Here is an 18,910-nt window from a genome sequence, read left to right as displayed (position 1 = left end):
CCAAAATCGTGCTGTCCTGCGTTTTCCAGCGATTTCGCACCCGCAGAGAAGTTACAAGGAGCAAAATTCATAAAGACGTATTTATTTTAGGACACTTTGGTATAAAAACAAATGTAACCTGTAATAGGAAATGTAACCTATAGAAAACATTGTCATATAAAGCTTAAAGGCTTAGTGGAATACATTTTAACAGAAGATATTATTAAATTATTACAATAACTTACGACATACTATCACAAAAAAATGTATGTCTTGGCTTCTGCATATCGTCACAGACTTTTGAGAGACTTTAAAAATACACTAAGGAAATGTATTACATAAATGATTGCAACATTTCAGATTATTTTTCCATTTACATATTTTAGTTTGGGTCATATACTGCTGATGTTATATTGCCTACATACAAATAAAGGAATGTATAGCCTATGTATACTTCCTATTATAACTCAAGGATGCCACATAATTTGGTTAATAATAAACCCTGTAATTGAAAATCTACCTCCTTAATATTTGTATGACTATATGTGCATTTGTTTAAATATAAAAACCTATATCCGAGTGACTGTAATACTTGAAATAACCGCTAGTTATCCTCACTCCTGATTTGGGTTTTTAGATTTGGGCGTGTCAAACAGGTTTGGCATGTACACTGTGTGTAATAGCACTAACATATGGCCAAGCAGACAAAAAACTCACTGGTAAAATAAATTCATAGGCCCTATAACAGTTGTGAGCCTTTTTACTTTGGTCAAATGAAGATTTGTCACATACAAATAAACTGGCTTGTTGAAAAAAAAAAAGCTTTCAGCTAAACCAAGCATATTGTCTACACTTTCTGATAGCTCTCTCTCACTTAACCTCATTCACATCCTTTAGACGTCCATTAGCGTTAACTCATCAGTAGGGCCTTTGGTCTGAGTTACCATGACAATAATGTCAACGGCACTCATGAGTGGACTAAACACTGGTCAGTACAGAGGCAAATTGCTGGCCAAGTCTGTGGAAAGACCATGTGTCAAGACATGAACGCTTATGTGTGTTGAGTATGTGGTATTATGAGTCACTGTTTGCCTGTGCAGGTGTGTATCTAAGGAGAAAAATTCAGCATAGCATAATGTATCTCCCTTCCTCTCTGCAGCACACGATTCAGTTGGCAGGTCCTGGGTCAGCTAAGGGCATAGTGTGCAAAACCTCATCCAGCAGCTGGAGGGCACGGTGCAGATGAACTTCTACCCAGCACGGTGTCTGTTTGATGGTCTGTCGAGGGTAGTCGGGTCCCCAGCCCTTTACAAAACTCAGACGCAAGATACACAGACGACGTAGGTCATCTACACCTATTCCAGCTGCGGCTGACAGACCTACAAAATATATCAGACCTGGCTCATGTGTGCATCCAAGTAAAAAAATATGTTGAAACACTGAGAAGTTCTTGATGACTTACTGATGGCTGGAGCAATTCCTCCAACGCTTCCAGGCCCAGGGATGTTCCCGGCGACCGCCGCAGCCTGCGCGGCTGCAGCTGCCTGGGCAGTCGCTGCCTGCTGCTGCATCTGCCTGTGACACTGACGAAGATCAAACACCTAGAAAATAAGATGAAATTTTAACACACTACTGAGAAACACTTGAGAAAAATTTATATAATCGTTTATAGGAAGTAACAGAAGAAGCCATGCTGTGATGTCTGATGAGAAGACAGAAAGAAGCGTGATTGCACACCTTAATGAGGGCTCCAGGGTAGATCTTATGAACAGCATCCCCTGGTGCTCTCCCTGCTTCTCTGTCTAGGTAGTAGCTTTGCACGAAAACAGCGTGGTCGCTAAGACAACGCATCCACACGTCTCCCTCTCCACGGCACTCCAGCTGAATGCCTTTGCCAATGTGAAGCCTGAGAGGTGGGCATCAGGAGTTAGCTGTATATGTTGTGTTCCTCTACCTCACATTGTCATTAGAGTTCTCAGATCTTAAATGTGTTGTGTTTTTTTCCTGAAAAACTGCATTTGGAACTGAGGTTTCAAAAGAAAAGTAACGACATGGATAAAAATCTAAGTCATAACAAATCTTATAAATAAAGTTTTATCTGAAATTTACATCATAGAAAGCCAACGACAGCTTTATTTCCAAAGTAAAAACAAAGATCCATTTACACCATCTATGTACTGCTCTCATTAAGCTTATCAAATAGTTTCTTCCATTGTTGTCTCCCCACCATCTGCTTGAGACAAACATTCAAACATTCAAACATACACATACACATACACATACACATACACATACACATACACATACAGACTGAAAACACTCACACACTCAATAGACACTGACCGAGCCCTCTCGCTAGCATCAGTCCGGTGAACATTGCTAAGCTGTCCCAAACAGAAGCGATCCCCGCCTGAAGGGTCCACGTATCCATCCACGGTTACCACAGAGCAATTTGCCAGTACCTTAAACATCTCCCCAACCTGCACATCCATCTCGAAATAAGAGATTGAACACCAGAACTCTGGGCCTACAGGATAAACAGAATAGGACATGGGTTCATTTGGGCAATAATGAGTGTTATGCATAAAGATCAACATGTATGTTGTACCTGGATGATTAGAGACTGGTTGAGGGTATGAGGCCGGTGTGTGATGCTGAGACCCTAAAAACAGTATCAAAATTACACACATTTGAAAATACAGTTTGTATTTTTACAGTGACTATATGATATATAAAAATAAAAGTTAGAAAATTGCTGCTGTCCCTCTCAAACCTCGTATCTCCATATTTTATGCTTTTAAAAATCATTATTATTTGTCACACTTTGTTTGTCACAGGGTTTTGCAAATAACTAACGGTTAAAAATGATTAATAAGTGCTTATCACCGTTGACAACACTGTATTGTTTAAAATGTTCAGTGTTTTTTCAGTTTACTGAAAAACAGTGAATTTGGACATACAAGGTTTTGGAAGCAGAGCAGCAAAATATTTTACAAAAACATTTTTGACATTGACAGTGTTTACATACAGAAGTGGCTGGTGTGAGAAGGAGGGGCTTGCTGATGACTCCGTTCATTCTGTGGGGGTCCAGAAGGGGTATAAGAGGCTGTGTTGTTGCCTGTCCAAGTTGTTGCTGAGAAATTTTAAAAACATATTAGTCCTGAGAATATAAATCAGTATAAATAGCTTGACCACTTTTATTTACTTGAATTCTACTCACATAACACGTGTCACTTAAACAACACATCAAGCCAAATAATTCTGTATTTTTATATTATTTTTAGCATTTAACTCTTTTTATAAAGCTTTTATATACTCATATCTATATACTCATACCTTGTATGAAACACTGTAAAAAGGCATATATATATATATAAATTAACTTATTGCAGTATAAGTCCTGACCTGCACAAATAATTTATTATAACCACTGCAATATTCCATTACAAATAAGAATTGTCTGTTTTCCCTTAACAGTGACTGCAGTCAACATATTATCTTAAATGATCTCAAATATATAGTGTATTTCACTCACTGTGGTATGAGCTCTGTGTCTGTGTGTGCTTGGATGTGCTGTAGTCACTCTGGCTGACAGAGGGCTGCTGGGATTTAGTCTGGCTGTTTGTGGATATGTGACTGTGTGTCGGGGTGGAAGGAGGAGAGCTGGAGGTCAGGACCCGACCCCCAGTGGAAGCAATCTGCAGCAGTCCCTCTGAGTGTTCTGCCTGCATGGACAACCTGGAGGCACTTGCTTTAGAGACAGAAACAGAGAATGGAAGAGATCACAAATGAAAAAAAAGATACTTTAATAGCATATTCCAAAGATGCTATGCTGTGAACCACCAGTGGGCAACATAACCTTCAGTTGATTTTTGGTTCTATGCATTTGAAGAAGAAAATAATTCTCAATGGAATCCCATGCAATTCTAGGACTGCCTGATCACAGTGAGAATCTCTTTAAACGTTATTAAATATGCCTCATAATGCAATGTGATGCTTTGAATATGATTACTCTGCCGGCTCTTATATACAATAAAACCACTTAGAATGGAGCCGTCTGAAAAGTCATTTTTAAACTCAGAATCTAACTTAATTTAGCAAGGTTTCTGCTTAAAACAAGTTTAGAAACTATTAAATAAACGTTACTTAAAGGGAAAGTTGATTTCATTTATTTACAATTGTTTTTAGGTTTCTCTGAAACCCAGATTTAATATGCAATTCCTTGAGTAAATGGGTTATGTTTTAAGGATGTATGGCTATTTTTACTGGAAACAAGATAAAAGCCTTCACAGAGCATTGCTATGGGCATTGTATTTTTACTCAATTACATTTTCAAGTATCGTTCGGTTACGGTGTAACCTTTGTTCTCTGAGTGAAGAGAACAAACTCTCTCCACAACTTTACATATCTTCATATGTACAGGCATTGATCCCCCAAATTGGATTACGTGGATACTCTTTAAGACAATCCGGCTGGTCATGTCCTAATTAGTGCCCTATGAAACACTGATGTGGGCGTGTGTTCTTTGCTGTATTTGCTGTAGAGCCACCCACAGCCTCAGTGTAACTGTCACTTGTGTTGAGCGAGCCGTCTGGGGATGTAAACCTAGCCTGAGAAGATTATGCTGCACTGGTCGCATGTATAAAAGGGCAAGTGGCACAACCTGAACTGGGGCTGCCATGAGACCCACCAGGCGATGGCACATTTCCCAGGTGACTTTCGCTTCTACCTGGAATTGAGAGATGTAAATCTTGATTGCCTGTTGCCTTTCTGGGGTAAGAGTCACAGTTGCCATTGTGGAGTCTAAAATTAGCCCAAAAAACGGAGTGACTTGAGATGGCTCCAGCCTGCTCTTCTACATATTGATGCAGAGACCTAAACTTACGATGTGCTTCACAAGGATAGAGATATGATGTCTGCACATCTTTCCAGTCTGGGCACAAACTAGCAAGTCGTCTAGGTAATTCAGAACCCTGAAACCTAGACGACAAAGGGGTGCCAAGACCGCATCCATACACCTTGTGAATGTTCGAGGGGCCAAGGTGATGCCGAAGGGGAGGACTCTGAATTTGTACACCCTCCCCTCGAAGTGAAACCTTAGAAACCGCCAATTATCCTCCCCTCTGGAAATAGGCGTCTTCGAGATTGATTGTGGCGAACCAATCGCCCTTGTTTATTGCCCGCCGTCCCCTCGGAACTATCAGCATCTTGCACTTCAAGTGCTGAAGTGCGTAAATCCCCATTCCTTTTGGGAATGAGGAAATAGTGAGAGAAATATCTGGCTTGTTGGTTGCCTTTTTCCACGCCCTTGATGGCCCCTTTTTCAAGGAGCCCTATAATTTCTGCCCACAATGTATCCCTGTGATATTGGTTCACAACCGTGGGCCTCAGAGGAACTGTTGATGGAGGAGGTACGCAAGAAAATTGCAACCGGTACCCCTGAGTCATGGTTGAAAAGACCAAGGATTATATATATTTTCCCATCTGCCTGCTCTTTCGTAAGCATAGATAACTAATCGGAAACCACCTTAATTTCATCTAATGCAGTGGTTGAATCCTGCTCGTCCTGAGCTTTACGACTCAGGTACAAAGAGAGAATGGCCAACTTTGTCTGAACTGCCATGGATTTTTGCATTTTAGATAGCAAACCGTCCATTATTCTGCAGTTTTTACTATGGCCCCCAGCCTTAAAGGGATATCTAAAGCATCAGTATCAGTATCCTATCAATAATTTATCTTAATCCACTCGTCTCACCGATAGATACTTCTTTTTCGGCATGCACCACCTACTCAAAATCCTCTTCCTCAAGAGCTCTCTCAAGACCTTCGCAACCTTACTGGTTTGGTTATAGAAGGATTTCTAAACTTCTGAATGTTCCAGTGAGCACTGTTAAGGCCATAATCCGGAAGTGGAAAGAACATAATTTCACCATAAACCAACCACGAATAGGTGCTCCGCGTGAGATTTCTGACAGAGGAGTAAGAAGAATAATCAGAATAGTGGTCCAAGAGCCACTTGTGGAGAACTTCAGAAAGCTCTGGAATTAACAGGTACTATTGTTTCAAAGAAAACAAAAAGTAACACACTCAACCGCAGTGGCCTGTGTGAACGCTCACCACGGAAGACTCCATTGCATAAGAAAAAACATGTTAAAAGCTTGTTTAAAGTTTGCTGCACAACATTTAGACAAGCCTGTGAAATACTGGCAGAATATAGTCTGGTCAGATGAGAACAAAATTGAACTCTTTGGATGCCATGTTTGGAGGTCAAATGGCACTGCACATCACCCCCCAAAAACACCATACCAACAGTGAAGTTTGGAGGTGGGAACATCATGGTGTGGGGCTGTTTTCAGCATACGGCACTGGCAAACTTTGAATAATTGAATGAAGGATGAATGGACAAATGTACAAGAAGACATTCTTGATAAACATCTGCTGCCATCTACCAGAATGATGAAGATGAAACGAGGGTGGACATTTCAGCAAGACACTGATCCCAAACACACAGCCAAGAAAAGGTTTCAGAGAAAGAGAATAAAGCTGCTAGAATGGCCAGGCCAATCAGCTGACCAATAGAATCCAATAGAAAATCTATGGAAAGAACAAAAGATCAGAGGTCATTGAAGAGGCCCATGGAACCATTTAGATTTGAAGACTGTTTGTGTGGAACAATGGGCCAAAATCACACCCGAGCGATGTATGAGACTAATTTCTCCATACAGGAGGCATCTTGAAGCTGCCCTTACCAACAAAATTAACATAACTTAATTTGTGAACTTGTTTTCTTTGTATGTATTGATTATTTGGATTGTTATGAAAATTTCATGTCAACAGCACCTTGAGAAATATATTTACTGAGAAAAATGGTGACGTGTTCAATATTTTTTTACCCGCTGTATATACATGTCATGTTGTGGAGAGATAGTCTCTATATGATAGAGAACTGTACTTTACCAGAGTGTTTTCTTAGGAAAAGTTTATTTCACTCATTTATGAAAAACATTTTGAAAAATGACAGATACTTTGAGGGTACAAAATTGTCTAACGTTTACATCAGTTACTGTGTAGATAACCTTTTTGTGCTTACAAGGCGGAGATAGGGGCAGGCTAGGGTAGAGAGTGACAGCGGACGTGGTGTGCTGGGGCAGTTCTGGGGACATCAGTCTCAGCGGCTGGCTGTAGTGATCCGTTGGATGATGATCTTGCTGTAGGGTCATACTCGATGGTCCTTCCATCTGGATGCAGTCATGTATGTGTTCCTCTTTGATAAGCCTGCCTGAGGAAATAGAACGACTGTCAAAACATCTCTAAGCTTCTCTCTAAACCCCTGTCCCTGTTTGTCTCTCTTGCTGCAGGACAAGTCCTTGCTTGTCTCAATCTGACACATTTTACGACAGCCCTCCTATGATTAAAGGCTCGGTGCCAGCAGCATAGTGAGGCTCTCTGCGATCAGCCCAGATGAATACTTCAAACATTACTTTACGTGTGGTGAAGATGGATATAATGATGACATACAATCGCTTATGACCCGTGCTATTCATGTAGAGTCCCAGGACACCACTCACCTGTGTTAGGCAAACTGAATCCCACTGTAAGACAAGTAAAAAAAGTAATAATAGATCACAACATTTTCATTTACGAAATTGAAATTGTTTAGATAAACATGGCTAATTGTGTTTTAGTATACATACGCACCAATTCCAGGAGACACCACACGTTCATAGTGGTAGGGGTTCACACACACGTTATCATACTTCAGATCGAAGGCATACTGACAGAACTTGACATGCTTGAGTTCATTCTTGTGGAGGTCTGGCCATCGCCACAGACGAGCGTAAATTACATGAGGGAAGCCCTTTCGCCCAGCCACCTGAGGAGGAATAACAACACCTGATGTGAACATACAAAAACCCTCAAACACAGAATCATGTGGTTGTTATTTCATGGACTGATAAAACTTTTTTATATATCCTCTGAATCATGTTTACTCCCCACCATATCTTAAATTTGAACACCATTCCAATGCAGCGCCAAAGAGAGAAGTGGAGTTGGTGAATGAGAAGGGAAAAAACGTAGACATCATGAGTTTCTTATACATCTTGTACATCTAAAATATAAAAAAAGTGCACACATCTAGAAGGCAGAAAGCACAATGAGGATGCTCAACCTTGGTTGATGCAATAATAAATTTTTCTACTTTTGGAGCTGTAGTGTGTCAACTTTTTTGTTTTTGGATGTGACGTGACAACCTGCTTGTTCTTAAAGCGGCTGTGCAATGATGTTTCATGCATTCGGACTTATTTACAATGTTAAACGTATTGTTTAGAAACCCTTCTCATGCTTGACATGGTCAACTTGTCAAAAAACGAATTGGACGTATGACAAAGTATTTCTGTGCTCCCCCAGCGTTCGTGTATTTGTTTGTTCATTGCATTTCGGTGAGGAATGTTATATAAACGGTGGATATAACAGTGGATTTGGAGATCGTTTGAAACTGATAGATGGCATGGTCCCAGTGCTAAAAAATGCCAGACATGAACTGCACGCGGAAAGTTAAACTGAGTCATATGTCTGTGTTTTGTTGGCAATGGGTGCAAACATGCTTTAGTTCCGCCCCCAAATGCGTCGTATGTCTTCGGAAATAATCATACAGCTGTATCTGTCGTTTATAAATGTGATCAAACTAAAGCCTCTATATTTGAAGAGTGCGATACTATTCTGTTAGTTCTCAAGATTAACATGAGATATGCTGAAACTGTCTGAGATACGTCCGCTTTAATGGGTTTGTCTTGTCGTGCCACATGGTTTTGATAGGCTTTAATGGGTTTGTCGCGTTGTGTGGACAAAATTTTAAATGATAATGGATTCTAAATGTATTTCTAATCGCATCGCATCGTGCTGGTCGCGTCCGGTGAAGACACAGTGTTATACATGTATAAGCACAACCCAAAAATCTAACAATCATTGTCTCTCATTAGTATGTTTAATCAGAGAAGTCAGTAAAAGCACAGAATAGATTTCTGTCACAAAATGGCTTGGACAGAACCCAGATGCAGGCAGACAAAGGTTTAACAAGAAATCTTTATTAAATAAAACACCCACAATGGGGAAAAACAAGCACAAAAACCACTAGCAAAACAAACACTTCCCACGAGGGGGACAAAACAAGGTCTATATAAAAGAGAAATAATAAGTTCACAAACTGTAACAGGAACCAGGTAATCCAATAACAGGGGGATAATACCGTGCACGCAAGACATCAGTGTTGGGCATAGAGACAATAAACAATGCACCGACCCTGAACAGAGGGAAACTAAGACTATATAAAGGGAGACACTAACGAGGAGTGATTACATGGGGAGAGTGGTGACAGCTGATGGGAATGAAACCCTAATGAAATTACAGGAGATAGGAGGGTGGGGCTGAGAGACATAACAGGAAGACACGTGGCGCAAAGTAACAACATAAAGCCATGTGTCTCCACACATAATACAACAGAAACCCGAAAGACGTGGCAATGTCATGACTCTGTCCAGGGAGCTAGAAAGCTCGAGACAGGAAGGACAGAGTCCTAACAATTTCCTCCTTTAATATAGAATTTGAAACCCCAAAAAGCTGCTTTAGAAGATGTCAAGAGAACGTTTCTGCTAATTTTCGGCAAAATGTGACTACATTGCAGATGATAAACTAGGACAAGTTTTATTTTAAGTTTGAATGGAAACATAATCCTCATATTTCTCTTTGTTTTTCTACAGTTTTGATGGGCTTCCTATTTTTCCAAATCGTAAAAAATACAAACAAGTCAGAGAGTAAGTGTCCTAAAACTTTTGACCAGTAGTGTATATTTTTAATATGTCAATTTATAATAAAAAATAGCACAAGAGAGATGTATTTTCACTGTTAGTTTTTTTTCTAAATGTTTACTGTCACACAACAGGGACCCGTTTCAGAAAGCAGGGTAAGAGCAAACTCAGAGTAAGTTAACCCCAGAAAACGGGATACTCTGGGTTTTCAGTTTCAGAACGCGAGGTATATCAAACCCGTGACCGCGGGGTAAGTCAAGCCCGTTTCAGAAATCAAGGTATATTATACTTAGAGTGAGTAACCATAGTAACCTACTCTGTGAACCTAACCTGGTCGGGAGCAGGTTTTATTCCACTAACCCGAGGTTTGTTACAATCTCCGCCCCTTTAGAAGCGCGAGCGGTGTTGAAATCGCCTTCGCCGTTTGTTTTAATTAATCGCGCACGAGTTCGTAACACAGACATTAAAATGGCATGTCCGTTTATTCAGGAACCCGTAGATGAGGAAGCTGCATTCATTTGGAGAGAGTTAAATTTACGTCGGTAGAGAATATATGGTGAAGCCCCGTTTGGATGTTTTATCATATCCGGAGGATTCTTTATTTGAGCGATACAGTTTTTCTTCACAGTCCATTAAATATATTCACAATCTGCTTCATCCTTACAGCACAAACCTCTCTCGTGAATGCGCTCTTACATCTGAGCAGATTATTTTTATGGTCACGTTTCTTTGCTAATGGAAGCTTTCTATATAACACCGGGGATGCAGAACACGTTAGCAAGGCAACTGTATGCAGAGCAGTAAGAAAAGTGTGAATCGCTCTCAAGCACTTTTTATACATTTGTGTTAAGCTTCCTGTGAGAACCATCAAAGAGGAGTTTCATAGGATTACAGGTGAATGGTGAACGTCTTTCTGAATAAGCTGATCAAATAAATGTGGTCTTGCTGCCAACTCTGGAAGTAGCTAATAATTCAAATACCCTTAAGGATTTCCCAATGTGATTGGGTGCACATGTAGCCGGTCCCACTCGCGCGGTCTTCGAACCGACGTTGGCCCGAATGGGAGACGGGCGCTGTAACGATGAGCCGTAGAGCGTCTCTGTCTGTTGGTCAGGGAGTTAGGCTTACACACTGCACAGCTCTTCACTCCGTTACACACAGCTGGAGCAGGGGCAAGAATGGCCAGTTTTCTGTCTTCTATAGCCACAGTGCTCGGTTCTCATATCCTCATAACGTTCAAAGCCAGTTTATTAAATATACCAAGCATTTCCCAGTCAGGCATCCTACAAGCAAGAGCATTTAAACTCAGCGGACTGAATGATGTTTTTATATTTTATTTTCAGCTGCTGCCATGTTCTTTTTATTGCAGAAGGATTGCACCTACATGACAAAAATCGAAGGTATATATGTGTTTATATATATATATATATGTATGTATATCTTACATGTAAATGTGTATATATACACATATATATAGTGCCTCCAATTCGACTGCGAGAAATAAACGGAACGCTTTTTGTCACGTGGCGTTGCCATGGTGAATCATGTTATCTTCGCTCAATTGATGATGGCTTTTTAAAGCCGCGATGAACACGCGTAACCTTGAGTGAACTTACTCAGAGTGGATTAAACTCATTGAAACCAGCTGTTCTGAAACAGAAAACTCAGAGTAGCGATTATCTGAGTAAATCAACTCAGAGTTCATATTTTAACTCAGTGTTGCTTGAACCTCCTTATTGAAACGGGTCCCTGGACACAAGTGCTGTTTACTAATACTGATGTATCACAACGAGATTAGCATCCTAAATTGTAATCCTAACATCAATTGGTTATGCATTTTATTGATAACACAAATATCCAACTGCACTCTTAAAACTATTTTGAAAGACACTTTTTTTCCGTGTGAGTAAAAAGAACTGACTGCAGTAAATATAACATAACAAGGGTCGAGATTGGTTAGACATGAATCAATGGATGGATAGATGGACATCATGTTATAATGATGTTATAATCACCAGAAGTCTGAGAAAGGGAAGAGGGAGCTCAAAAAATGCAGAGAGAGGAGAAGCAGTATAGAGAAACATTCCCCTCTGCTGTCACATCATCTTCTATAAATCATGTATGAGTGGCAACACGCCGTGACCTCATTGCTACTGGAATGACTTACAATTCTCCACCCAGGAGACTGACCTTCCGGAGCGAGTCAACACGGAGACAGTCAGAGCACAGAAAGAGGCAGTGCTGGTTTGTTGCCAGGCCAATTTCACTTTAACAAACTCTTATACAGACCAAGCCCTGTTATTAAACTGTCTAAACTCTCTAATCTACATAAAACAACTCATTCCTCTACGAACATACCCTAAAAGTTAGGAGTGATGCGTATTATACAGCATAAACGTCCTTTTTGAACACATTGCACCCATGCTTCAAATACTGACACGGCCGTCTCTCTCCCACATACGCAGACTGCTAGACAGACAGGCTTAAGCTTAAACCCCTCCCCTTTCCTGTGTTTCAGACAAAACAACCTTCCTCGCCCTCTGCCTCCCCCTCTCCCTGTCTACAGCTGGGGGAAGGGAGAACTCTCTGTCTCTCTCTCTCTATGGGCTTCTCCTCCCTCAAAAATCAAAAGATGTCTATTTTGGGACTAAAGAGTTCCATGTTCATATCACTCATACCTTAGTTCTCTTTCACTGAAGGTTATAAATGTTGCTGAAGTGAAAACTTGCCAGACGTTAAGTCTTTGGTGTTAAAAATGATCATGTTATAAAACGTCATAAGCTGCCGTATTAACTGCCATATGATATGCACTGATGTTACTGTTCATTTTCCAGAACAGGTATTAAGTCATGCCATGAGGGTTTACTAGGTGTAATCCGTTAAACAGCTTTAATAGGATCTATATCACCAAACTTCAATGAATGACAAAAAGTCATAGAAAAGGCACCTTGTATTAACATTACTTTTAATATGAGCCACTTGGTGTGGAAACTGACCAATAGCCAGGCATACACCTCATATCATCACAAAGGCAACTAAAGCACTTGAATTCAGTAATGTAATGTCTGGTGTGAATAATACGTATTATTCAAACTGGCAAAGATGTTAAATGGTAATGTTCAGACCTGCAATCGCCCGTCCAGCGTTCTTTGTATGGTGACGCACTTGCTTGGATGGACTCCATTGGTGGTGATAGCTGTGATGAGGGAGTCCAGCTCATCTCTCTTTTCTTTGAGTTTCTTCACCAGACTTTCGATGGCACGTTTGGCAAAGCCCTCGTTTTCGCCTCCCTGACGGTGACACATCAAACTGTGAACGATGTTTAAACACGCATCACTGCTACTGGGGGCATTCACAGACATTCTGTTCCCACTGTTCTGAGAAAGAGAGAAACAATATATGTAAGGAATCACATACATATATGGATTGCTCATACTTAGAAACAAATGTTTAGTATAATGCAATGTAAGTCGCTTTGGATAAAAGGGTCTGCCAAATGCATATATGTAAATGTAAATGTAATCATAATTTTTAAATGGAATTGTGAACAAAACACACACACACACAAAAAAAGTCCAAGAACTTAATTTTAGACTGACATGGTTGGGCAGGTGATACTAATTTGTTTCCAACAAACAGGTAAACAACATCAAGACTAAAGTTTGGAAAAATCTAGACAGCCCCAGTGTTCATGTTTATTTATGGGAATCCTTTGAGTTTTACCGATTCCAATTCCGACTCTTCGATTTCGATTCTTATTGATTCCCAGTTTCGATTCCACAGTCGAAGTAAAAAAAATAGAATCAACCTGAATGGTCATTTAGCCTGCTTATTGACTTGTTTGCAAATATATATGTATGAGCACCTTTTTGTGTATATATACACATAGAGCCATGTTTTCTCTGATTTATTACAATTTGTATTACCATGGTTGAACTACATCATAGTTAAACTGTTGTAACTATGATGAAACCGTGGTTAATTTTTTATGGTTCCTGTGCTTTTTAATGCAAATACAATAGTTAAACCATGCTTAAGTTACTATAGTAAAAATATTTATAATTTTTTATAATTTTAAATATTTTATTGAGATATCAGCAGATCACTTTTTTCAGTATTTATGCACACAGGGATTGATCAAACGAATTCTAATCTCATCTCAATCCGATTCCTAGCCGTTTGATTCCGATTCCGATTCCAAATTGGAATTGATTTTCGATTCCCAACCCTATAGCATACTTCTTAATGGAAGTGCTGACCTCACTCTAAACATCTACATATTACATATCATTAGTATGATGACAGTTTTTATAAGGGGTGTCTGTACTAAAATACAAAGGTCTCATGTTGAATAAGGGGCACGAACAGTTACTTCCTGATTGAAGTTCCTCACTTATTTATCCTGTCTCAGTATCAGTCGTTACCCACAAAACTTCCGACGACTAACGTTATATAAAAGACATAAGTGTAAATTCGTGCTCCAGAATTAAAAGCAATACTCACAATTTGTTAGGTGTCACATGTGCGTATTCTTTTCATGGGTTCGTCGTTCTCGCTCCTTCAACTTGCTCGCGCACATCCAGCTGCTCCCGCACCCGGAGAGAGAGAGAGAGAGAGAGAGAGAGAGAGAGAGAGAGAGAGAGAGAGAGAGAGAGAGAGAGAGAGAGAGAGAGAGAGAGAGAGAGAGAGAGAGAGAGAGCGAGAGAGAGCGAGCGAGGAAAGAGTTTACAATGAGATTTGTCAAACGACAAAAACAACAAAAAAAAACTAAAAATTGAAATCTAAGAGAAAACAAATGTTGTCTTATCTAAGACACTGACTCAAGACTTGGTGCACCAAGAAATAAAAAAAAATCCAATTGAAAAGAAATTCTGTAAAAATCTCTCAAAACTTTTTACAATTGCAAGCAAACAAAATACGTTGTTTTTTATTTATTTATCTTTTCATTTATTTAGTTTTTAAATAAATGTATCACGTCATAGTATATTGTCTGCCGATGTTGCCTACCGCCGGTAGAGGGCAGTCGAGTTTTGACAGACAGTAAGTGGCTCTTCTGTCTAAATCACTTTTCCAAACTCCGCACACCTGGCCGAACATTTGCAACTAAACCACCTTTTGTGAAATGTAAGTAGCGATTGGGTATCTCCGCGAGTGCATCGATAAGCTTTTAAAACTTTGGTAAATATATGAACGATGTTTTATAGCTATGTTTCGGACTTCGCATCGGTTCCCAATATTAACGTAAGCTGTCATTGTACCATTTTAGCATGTGAAAAAATGAATCCTCAAGAAGCCCAGAAGATCATTCTAAGCAGCACATCCACCGTCACTCTGCATGATCGGTGAGATTATACACTAGCCCTGCGGTCTAAAAATAGACCTACGTTGTTGTCTATACAAGGTTCTGGTGCGTTTCTTGTTTTTTCCTCCCCGTAGCTTCACCGGTTTGCTAAAACATCAGCAGGCGGATCCAATAAATGTTACCGCCAGGGTGAACCAGCAGAATACAGCGTCTCTGAAGAACCAGCGCCTGGCTCTGGACATGGCAAACAGACCTTCTGTGCTGGCTGCCCTGCGGAACACATCTGTCAGACACACTGCATGACAACACACAAAATGATCTCATGAACTTTGATCATAGAATAAATAGTTTCTGTGACTCTTTTCTTAACTCTTTGCAGAATACAAATCGACTCTGTAAAGTGCACGTGAAGGCGAGGCTGGGCCAGCCCACGGGAGGAGGCCGGGGGGTGCAGGACCAAATACATTCAGGAGGCGGCTGTGGACAGATTAAAGCGTTTTATGGAAGGAGGGGTGAGTGCTGAAAGTGTCTTTCCCTCATTTAATTGTTTTCCCTATGTGCTTGTCTAAAAGTGGACTGCTTTTGTGTATTTCTGTGTTAAGGTATCGGCAGACTGAATGGGACAGCCCCTACTTTAGGAATACAGCGGGGGCGGGGCCAGAATCAGCGCGGTGGCTATGTGACTGGACCAATGAGAATCAGAAGAGGAGCCATTAGAAAGACAGGTAACAGGCCTTCTATGCATGACAACATGCCTGCAAATCTTGAGTACCCATGTATTTTACGTTTTTTTAATTAAAAATGTTTGCTTTATTATGCATTATAATAGAAATAGAATCATTCCAACAAATTACAATTAGATTCACTACGTATAAAGGTTTTCATAAAACCCTGCTTATCTCGGTTTCAGGTATAATCTCTTCTCCTGTATGCACAGGTAGTAATCATTTCACACCTGTCAGTGGGGCATTTATGGGAAAAGGTTGGGCCAAATTCAGCAGCAGCTCAGTCCCTTCTCGGGAAGAGTTAGATGATCAGTTGGATGAGTACATGTCCAAATCCAAGAGCCATCTAGATGCAGAGCTTGATGCATATATGGCAGAAGTTGATCTGGAGGATATAATGTGATTACTCACAGTGTCAGCACTTAAGACTATAGTTGAATGGTTCTTCCAGGTTCTGTAACATAAATATTTATCCACCTTGACTGTTTGAAGTGATTTTTAAACCAGAAATGAAAATTCTGTCATAATTTAGTCACCATTTTGACGTTTCAAACCTGTAGGACTTATTCTTCCAAAGAACACAAAACGAAGATATTTTGAAGAACGCTGTTAACTGGCCCGCATTCAGTTGCATTGCATTAACTTGCATTGGTTTTGTGTCCATTCGATACAAGTGAATGCGGGAATGTGGTGTTCAGTTACCAACTTTTTTCAAAATATCAAGAAAGTCATACAGGTTTGAAACGACAAGAGGGTGAGTAAATGATGACTGAATTGTTATTTTTTTACTCGCCCTCAGATTGTTCCAAACCTGTATACATTTCTTTGTTCTGCTAAACACAAAGGAAGATATTTGGAAGAATGTCAGTAACCGAGCAGATATGGCCCCCCTATTTACAGCCATAGTAGGGAAAATAAATACTAAGTCAATGGGATTCTGATCGGTTACTGAGATTCTTCCAAATATCTTCCTTTGTGTTCAGCAGATTTATACAGGTGTGGGACTATCTGAGAGCGAGTAAATGATGACAGAATTTCATTTTTGTGTGAACTATCCCTTTAATTCTGGAAATAATTGTTTATAGTTGCCAACACTCCACTGCCATTGCTTCGAAACCTCCAGCCAAAGTTAGACACATTGATCCAACAATATTATTTTTCCTGCTGTTCAATGTGATCAAAATTAAAAAAAGAAATGAAAGGCTTTGAAAAGGGTTTTGGTTTTCAGTAGATTGGCAGGATGTTTCTGAGAAAACTGTCATTTCATAAGCAGTTCATTTACATTCGTAAACTGGATGAATGTAATTCACCTTGAAATTTGCAGTTTTTATGTTTTTATTTTGGACCACTGCAGTGTCTTAAAACATTTGTGGTTGCAATGAAAAAGATTGTTCTGTGATTGTTCATTTTGGCCTGTTTTCTTTGTACATTATATCAAGATTCAAATAAGGGTAATAATATCTTATGAAGCTGACAGTCAGACATATTTGTGTTAAAGATAGTCCATAGAAGTGACTTTATGTGTTCCATGTTTCTTTTTTCCAAACAGTGTTTTGTATTTTATATTGTTGGATTATCTGTGCCACAGGTAAAGAAAACTTTAAAAAGTTCACAAGGAACTGTTTATAACCTCACCAGGTGATGATTCTCACAGTGTCAGCACTTAAGACTATAGTTGAATGGTTCTTCCAGGTTCTGTAACATAAATATTTATCCACCTTGACTGTTTGAAGTGATTTTTAAACCAGAAATGAAAATTCTGTCATAATTTAGTCACCATTTTGACGTTTCAAACCTGTAGGACTTATTCTTCCAAAGAACACAAAACGAAGATATTTTGAAGAACGCTGTTAACTGGCCCGCATTCAGTTGCATTGCATTAACTTGCATTGGTTTTGTGTCCATTCGATACAAGTGAATGCGGGAATGTGGTGTTCAGTTACCAACTTTTTTCAAAATATCAAGAAAGTCATACAGGTTTGAAACGACAAGAGGGTGAGTAAATGATGACTGAATTGTTATTTTTTTACTCGCCCTCAGATTGTTCCAAACCTGTATACATTTCTTTGTTCTGCTAAACACAAAGGAAGATATTTGGAAGAATGTCAGTAACCGAGCAGATATGGCCCCCCTATTTACAGCCATAGTAGGGAAAATAAATACTAAGTCAATGGGATTCTGATCGGTTACTGAGATTCTTCCAAATATCTTCCTTTGTGTTCAGCAGATTTATACAGGTGTGGGACTATCTGAGAGCGAGTAAATGATGACAGAATTTCATTTTTGTGTGAACTATCCCTTTAATTCTGGAAATAATTGTTTATAGTTGCCAACACTCCACTGCCATTGCTTCGAAACCTCCAGCCAAAGTTAGACACATTGATCCAACAATATTATTTTTCCTGCTGTTCAATGTGATCAAAATTAAAAAAAGAAATGAAAGGCTTTGAAAAGGGTTTTGGTTTTCAGTAGATTGGCAGGATGTTTCTGAGAAAACTGTCATTTCATAAGCAGTTCATTTACATTCGTAAACTGGATGAATGTAATTCACCTTGAAATTTGCAGTTTTTATGTTTTTATTTTGGACCACTGCAGTGTCTTAAAACATTTGTGGTTGCAATGAAAAAGATTGTTCTGTGATTGTTCATTTTGGCCTGTTTTCTTTGTACATTATATCAAGATTCAAATAAGGGTAATAATATCTTATGAAGCTGACAGTCAGACATATTTGTGTTAAAGATAGTCCATAGAAGTGACTTTATGTGTTCCATGTTTCTTTTTTCCAAACAGTGTTTTGTATTTTATATTGTTGGATTATCTGTGCCACAGGTAAAGAAAACTTTAAAAAGTTCACAAGGAACTGTTTATAACCTCACCAGGTGATGATTGTTTCCCTAATGTTTAATAAAAGATCTCATACTTGCTCACTTTTTTCCAATGCTTCATTTTTCATTTGCTTTTGGATTAGACTGGTCATAAATAATAAAAATCAGACTAAACAAATACGCATTACTGGGGCCCATGTTTGCAGCACATTTTACAGCTGCAGGCCTGTATGGGGTAAAGTGGATTCTTTTTAAATACAGATCAGATACAGA

At 39.4% G+C, this 18,910-nt stretch overlaps 2 protein-coding genes across 3 annotated transcripts; one reads left to right on the top strand and one right to left on the bottom strand.

Annotated features, from left to right (window-relative positions):
- Window positions 1-68: 68 nt before the first annotated feature.
- smad10b (SMAD family member 10b) lies at window positions 69-15,457 on the bottom strand. The gene is made up of 13 exons (XM_079470537.1): window positions 15,170-15,457; window positions 14,289-14,368; window positions 12,911-13,162; window positions 7,678-7,852; window positions 7,548-7,571; window positions 7,070-7,258; window positions 3,515-3,730; window positions 3,008-3,112; window positions 2,588-2,641; window positions 2,323-2,506; window positions 1,717-1,885; window positions 1,442-1,580; window positions 69-1,358 (listed from the first exon to the last, which is right to left on the bottom strand). The coding sequence occupies exons 3-13, from the start codon at window positions 13,145-13,147 to the stop codon at window positions 1,147-1,149; spliced, it is 1,704 nt and encodes a 567-aa protein (XP_079326663.1). The 5' UTR covers window positions 13,148-13,162; window positions 14,289-14,368; window positions 15,170-15,457; the 3' UTR covers window positions 69-1,146.
- chtopb (chromatin target of PRMT1b) lies at window positions 14,771-18,738 on the top strand. Of its 2 annotated transcripts, none has more exons than XM_079470538.1 (6): window positions 14,771-14,963; window positions 15,052-15,127; window positions 15,222-15,372; window positions 15,467-15,599; window positions 15,690-15,812; window positions 15,998-18,738. In XM_079470538.1, the coding sequence occupies exons 2-6, from the start codon at window positions 15,063-15,065 to the stop codon at window positions 16,213-16,215; spliced, it is 690 nt and encodes a 229-aa protein (XP_079326664.1). In that variant the 5' UTR covers window positions 14,771-14,963; window positions 15,052-15,062; the 3' UTR covers window positions 16,216-18,738. The 2 variants fall into 2 exon arrangements, with proteins under 2 accessions (XP_079326664.1, XP_079326665.1); XM_079470539.1 differs by having other exon boundaries at window positions 14,800-14,963; window positions 16,025-18,738.
- The last annotated feature ends 172 nt before the right edge of the window (window positions 18,739-18,910 follow it).

The sequence above is a fragment of the Barbatula barbatula genome (genome assembly GCF_947034865.1).
Source record: "Barbatula barbatula genome assembly, chromosome: 12".
NCBI classification, from domain to species: Eukaryota; Metazoa; Chordata; class Actinopteri; order Cypriniformes; family Nemacheilidae; genus Barbatula; species Barbatula barbatula.
The sequence above is the reverse complement of the archived record's forward strand: the minus strand, read 5'-3'. Positions and strand labels throughout refer to the sequence as shown.

Coding starts and splice junctions, on each gene's coding strand:
- chtopb (XM_079470538.1), top strand. CDS start 15,063: ATGAATCCTCAAGAAGCCCAGAAGATCATTCTAAGCAGCACATCCACC. Junction 15,373..15,466: donor CTGCCCTGCGGAACACATCT/GTCAGACACACT, acceptor AACTCTTTGCAG/AATACAAATCGACTCTGTAA. Junction 15,813..15,997: donor AGGAGCCATTAGAAAGACAG/GTAACAGGCCTT, acceptor TCTCGGTTTCAG/GTATAATCTCTTCTCCTGTA.
- smad10b (XM_079470537.1), bottom strand. CDS start 13,147: ATGTCTGTGAATGCCCCCAGTAGCAGTGATGCGTGTTTAAACATCGTT. Junction 3,731..7,069: donor CCTGCCCCTATCTCCGCCTT/GTAAGCACAAAA, acceptor CTGTCTCTAAAG/CAAGTGCCTCCAGGTTGTCC. Junction 2,507..2,587: donor ACCAGTCTCTAATCATCCAG/GTACAACATACA, acceptor TTTATCCTGTAG/GCCCAGAGTTCTGGTGTTCA.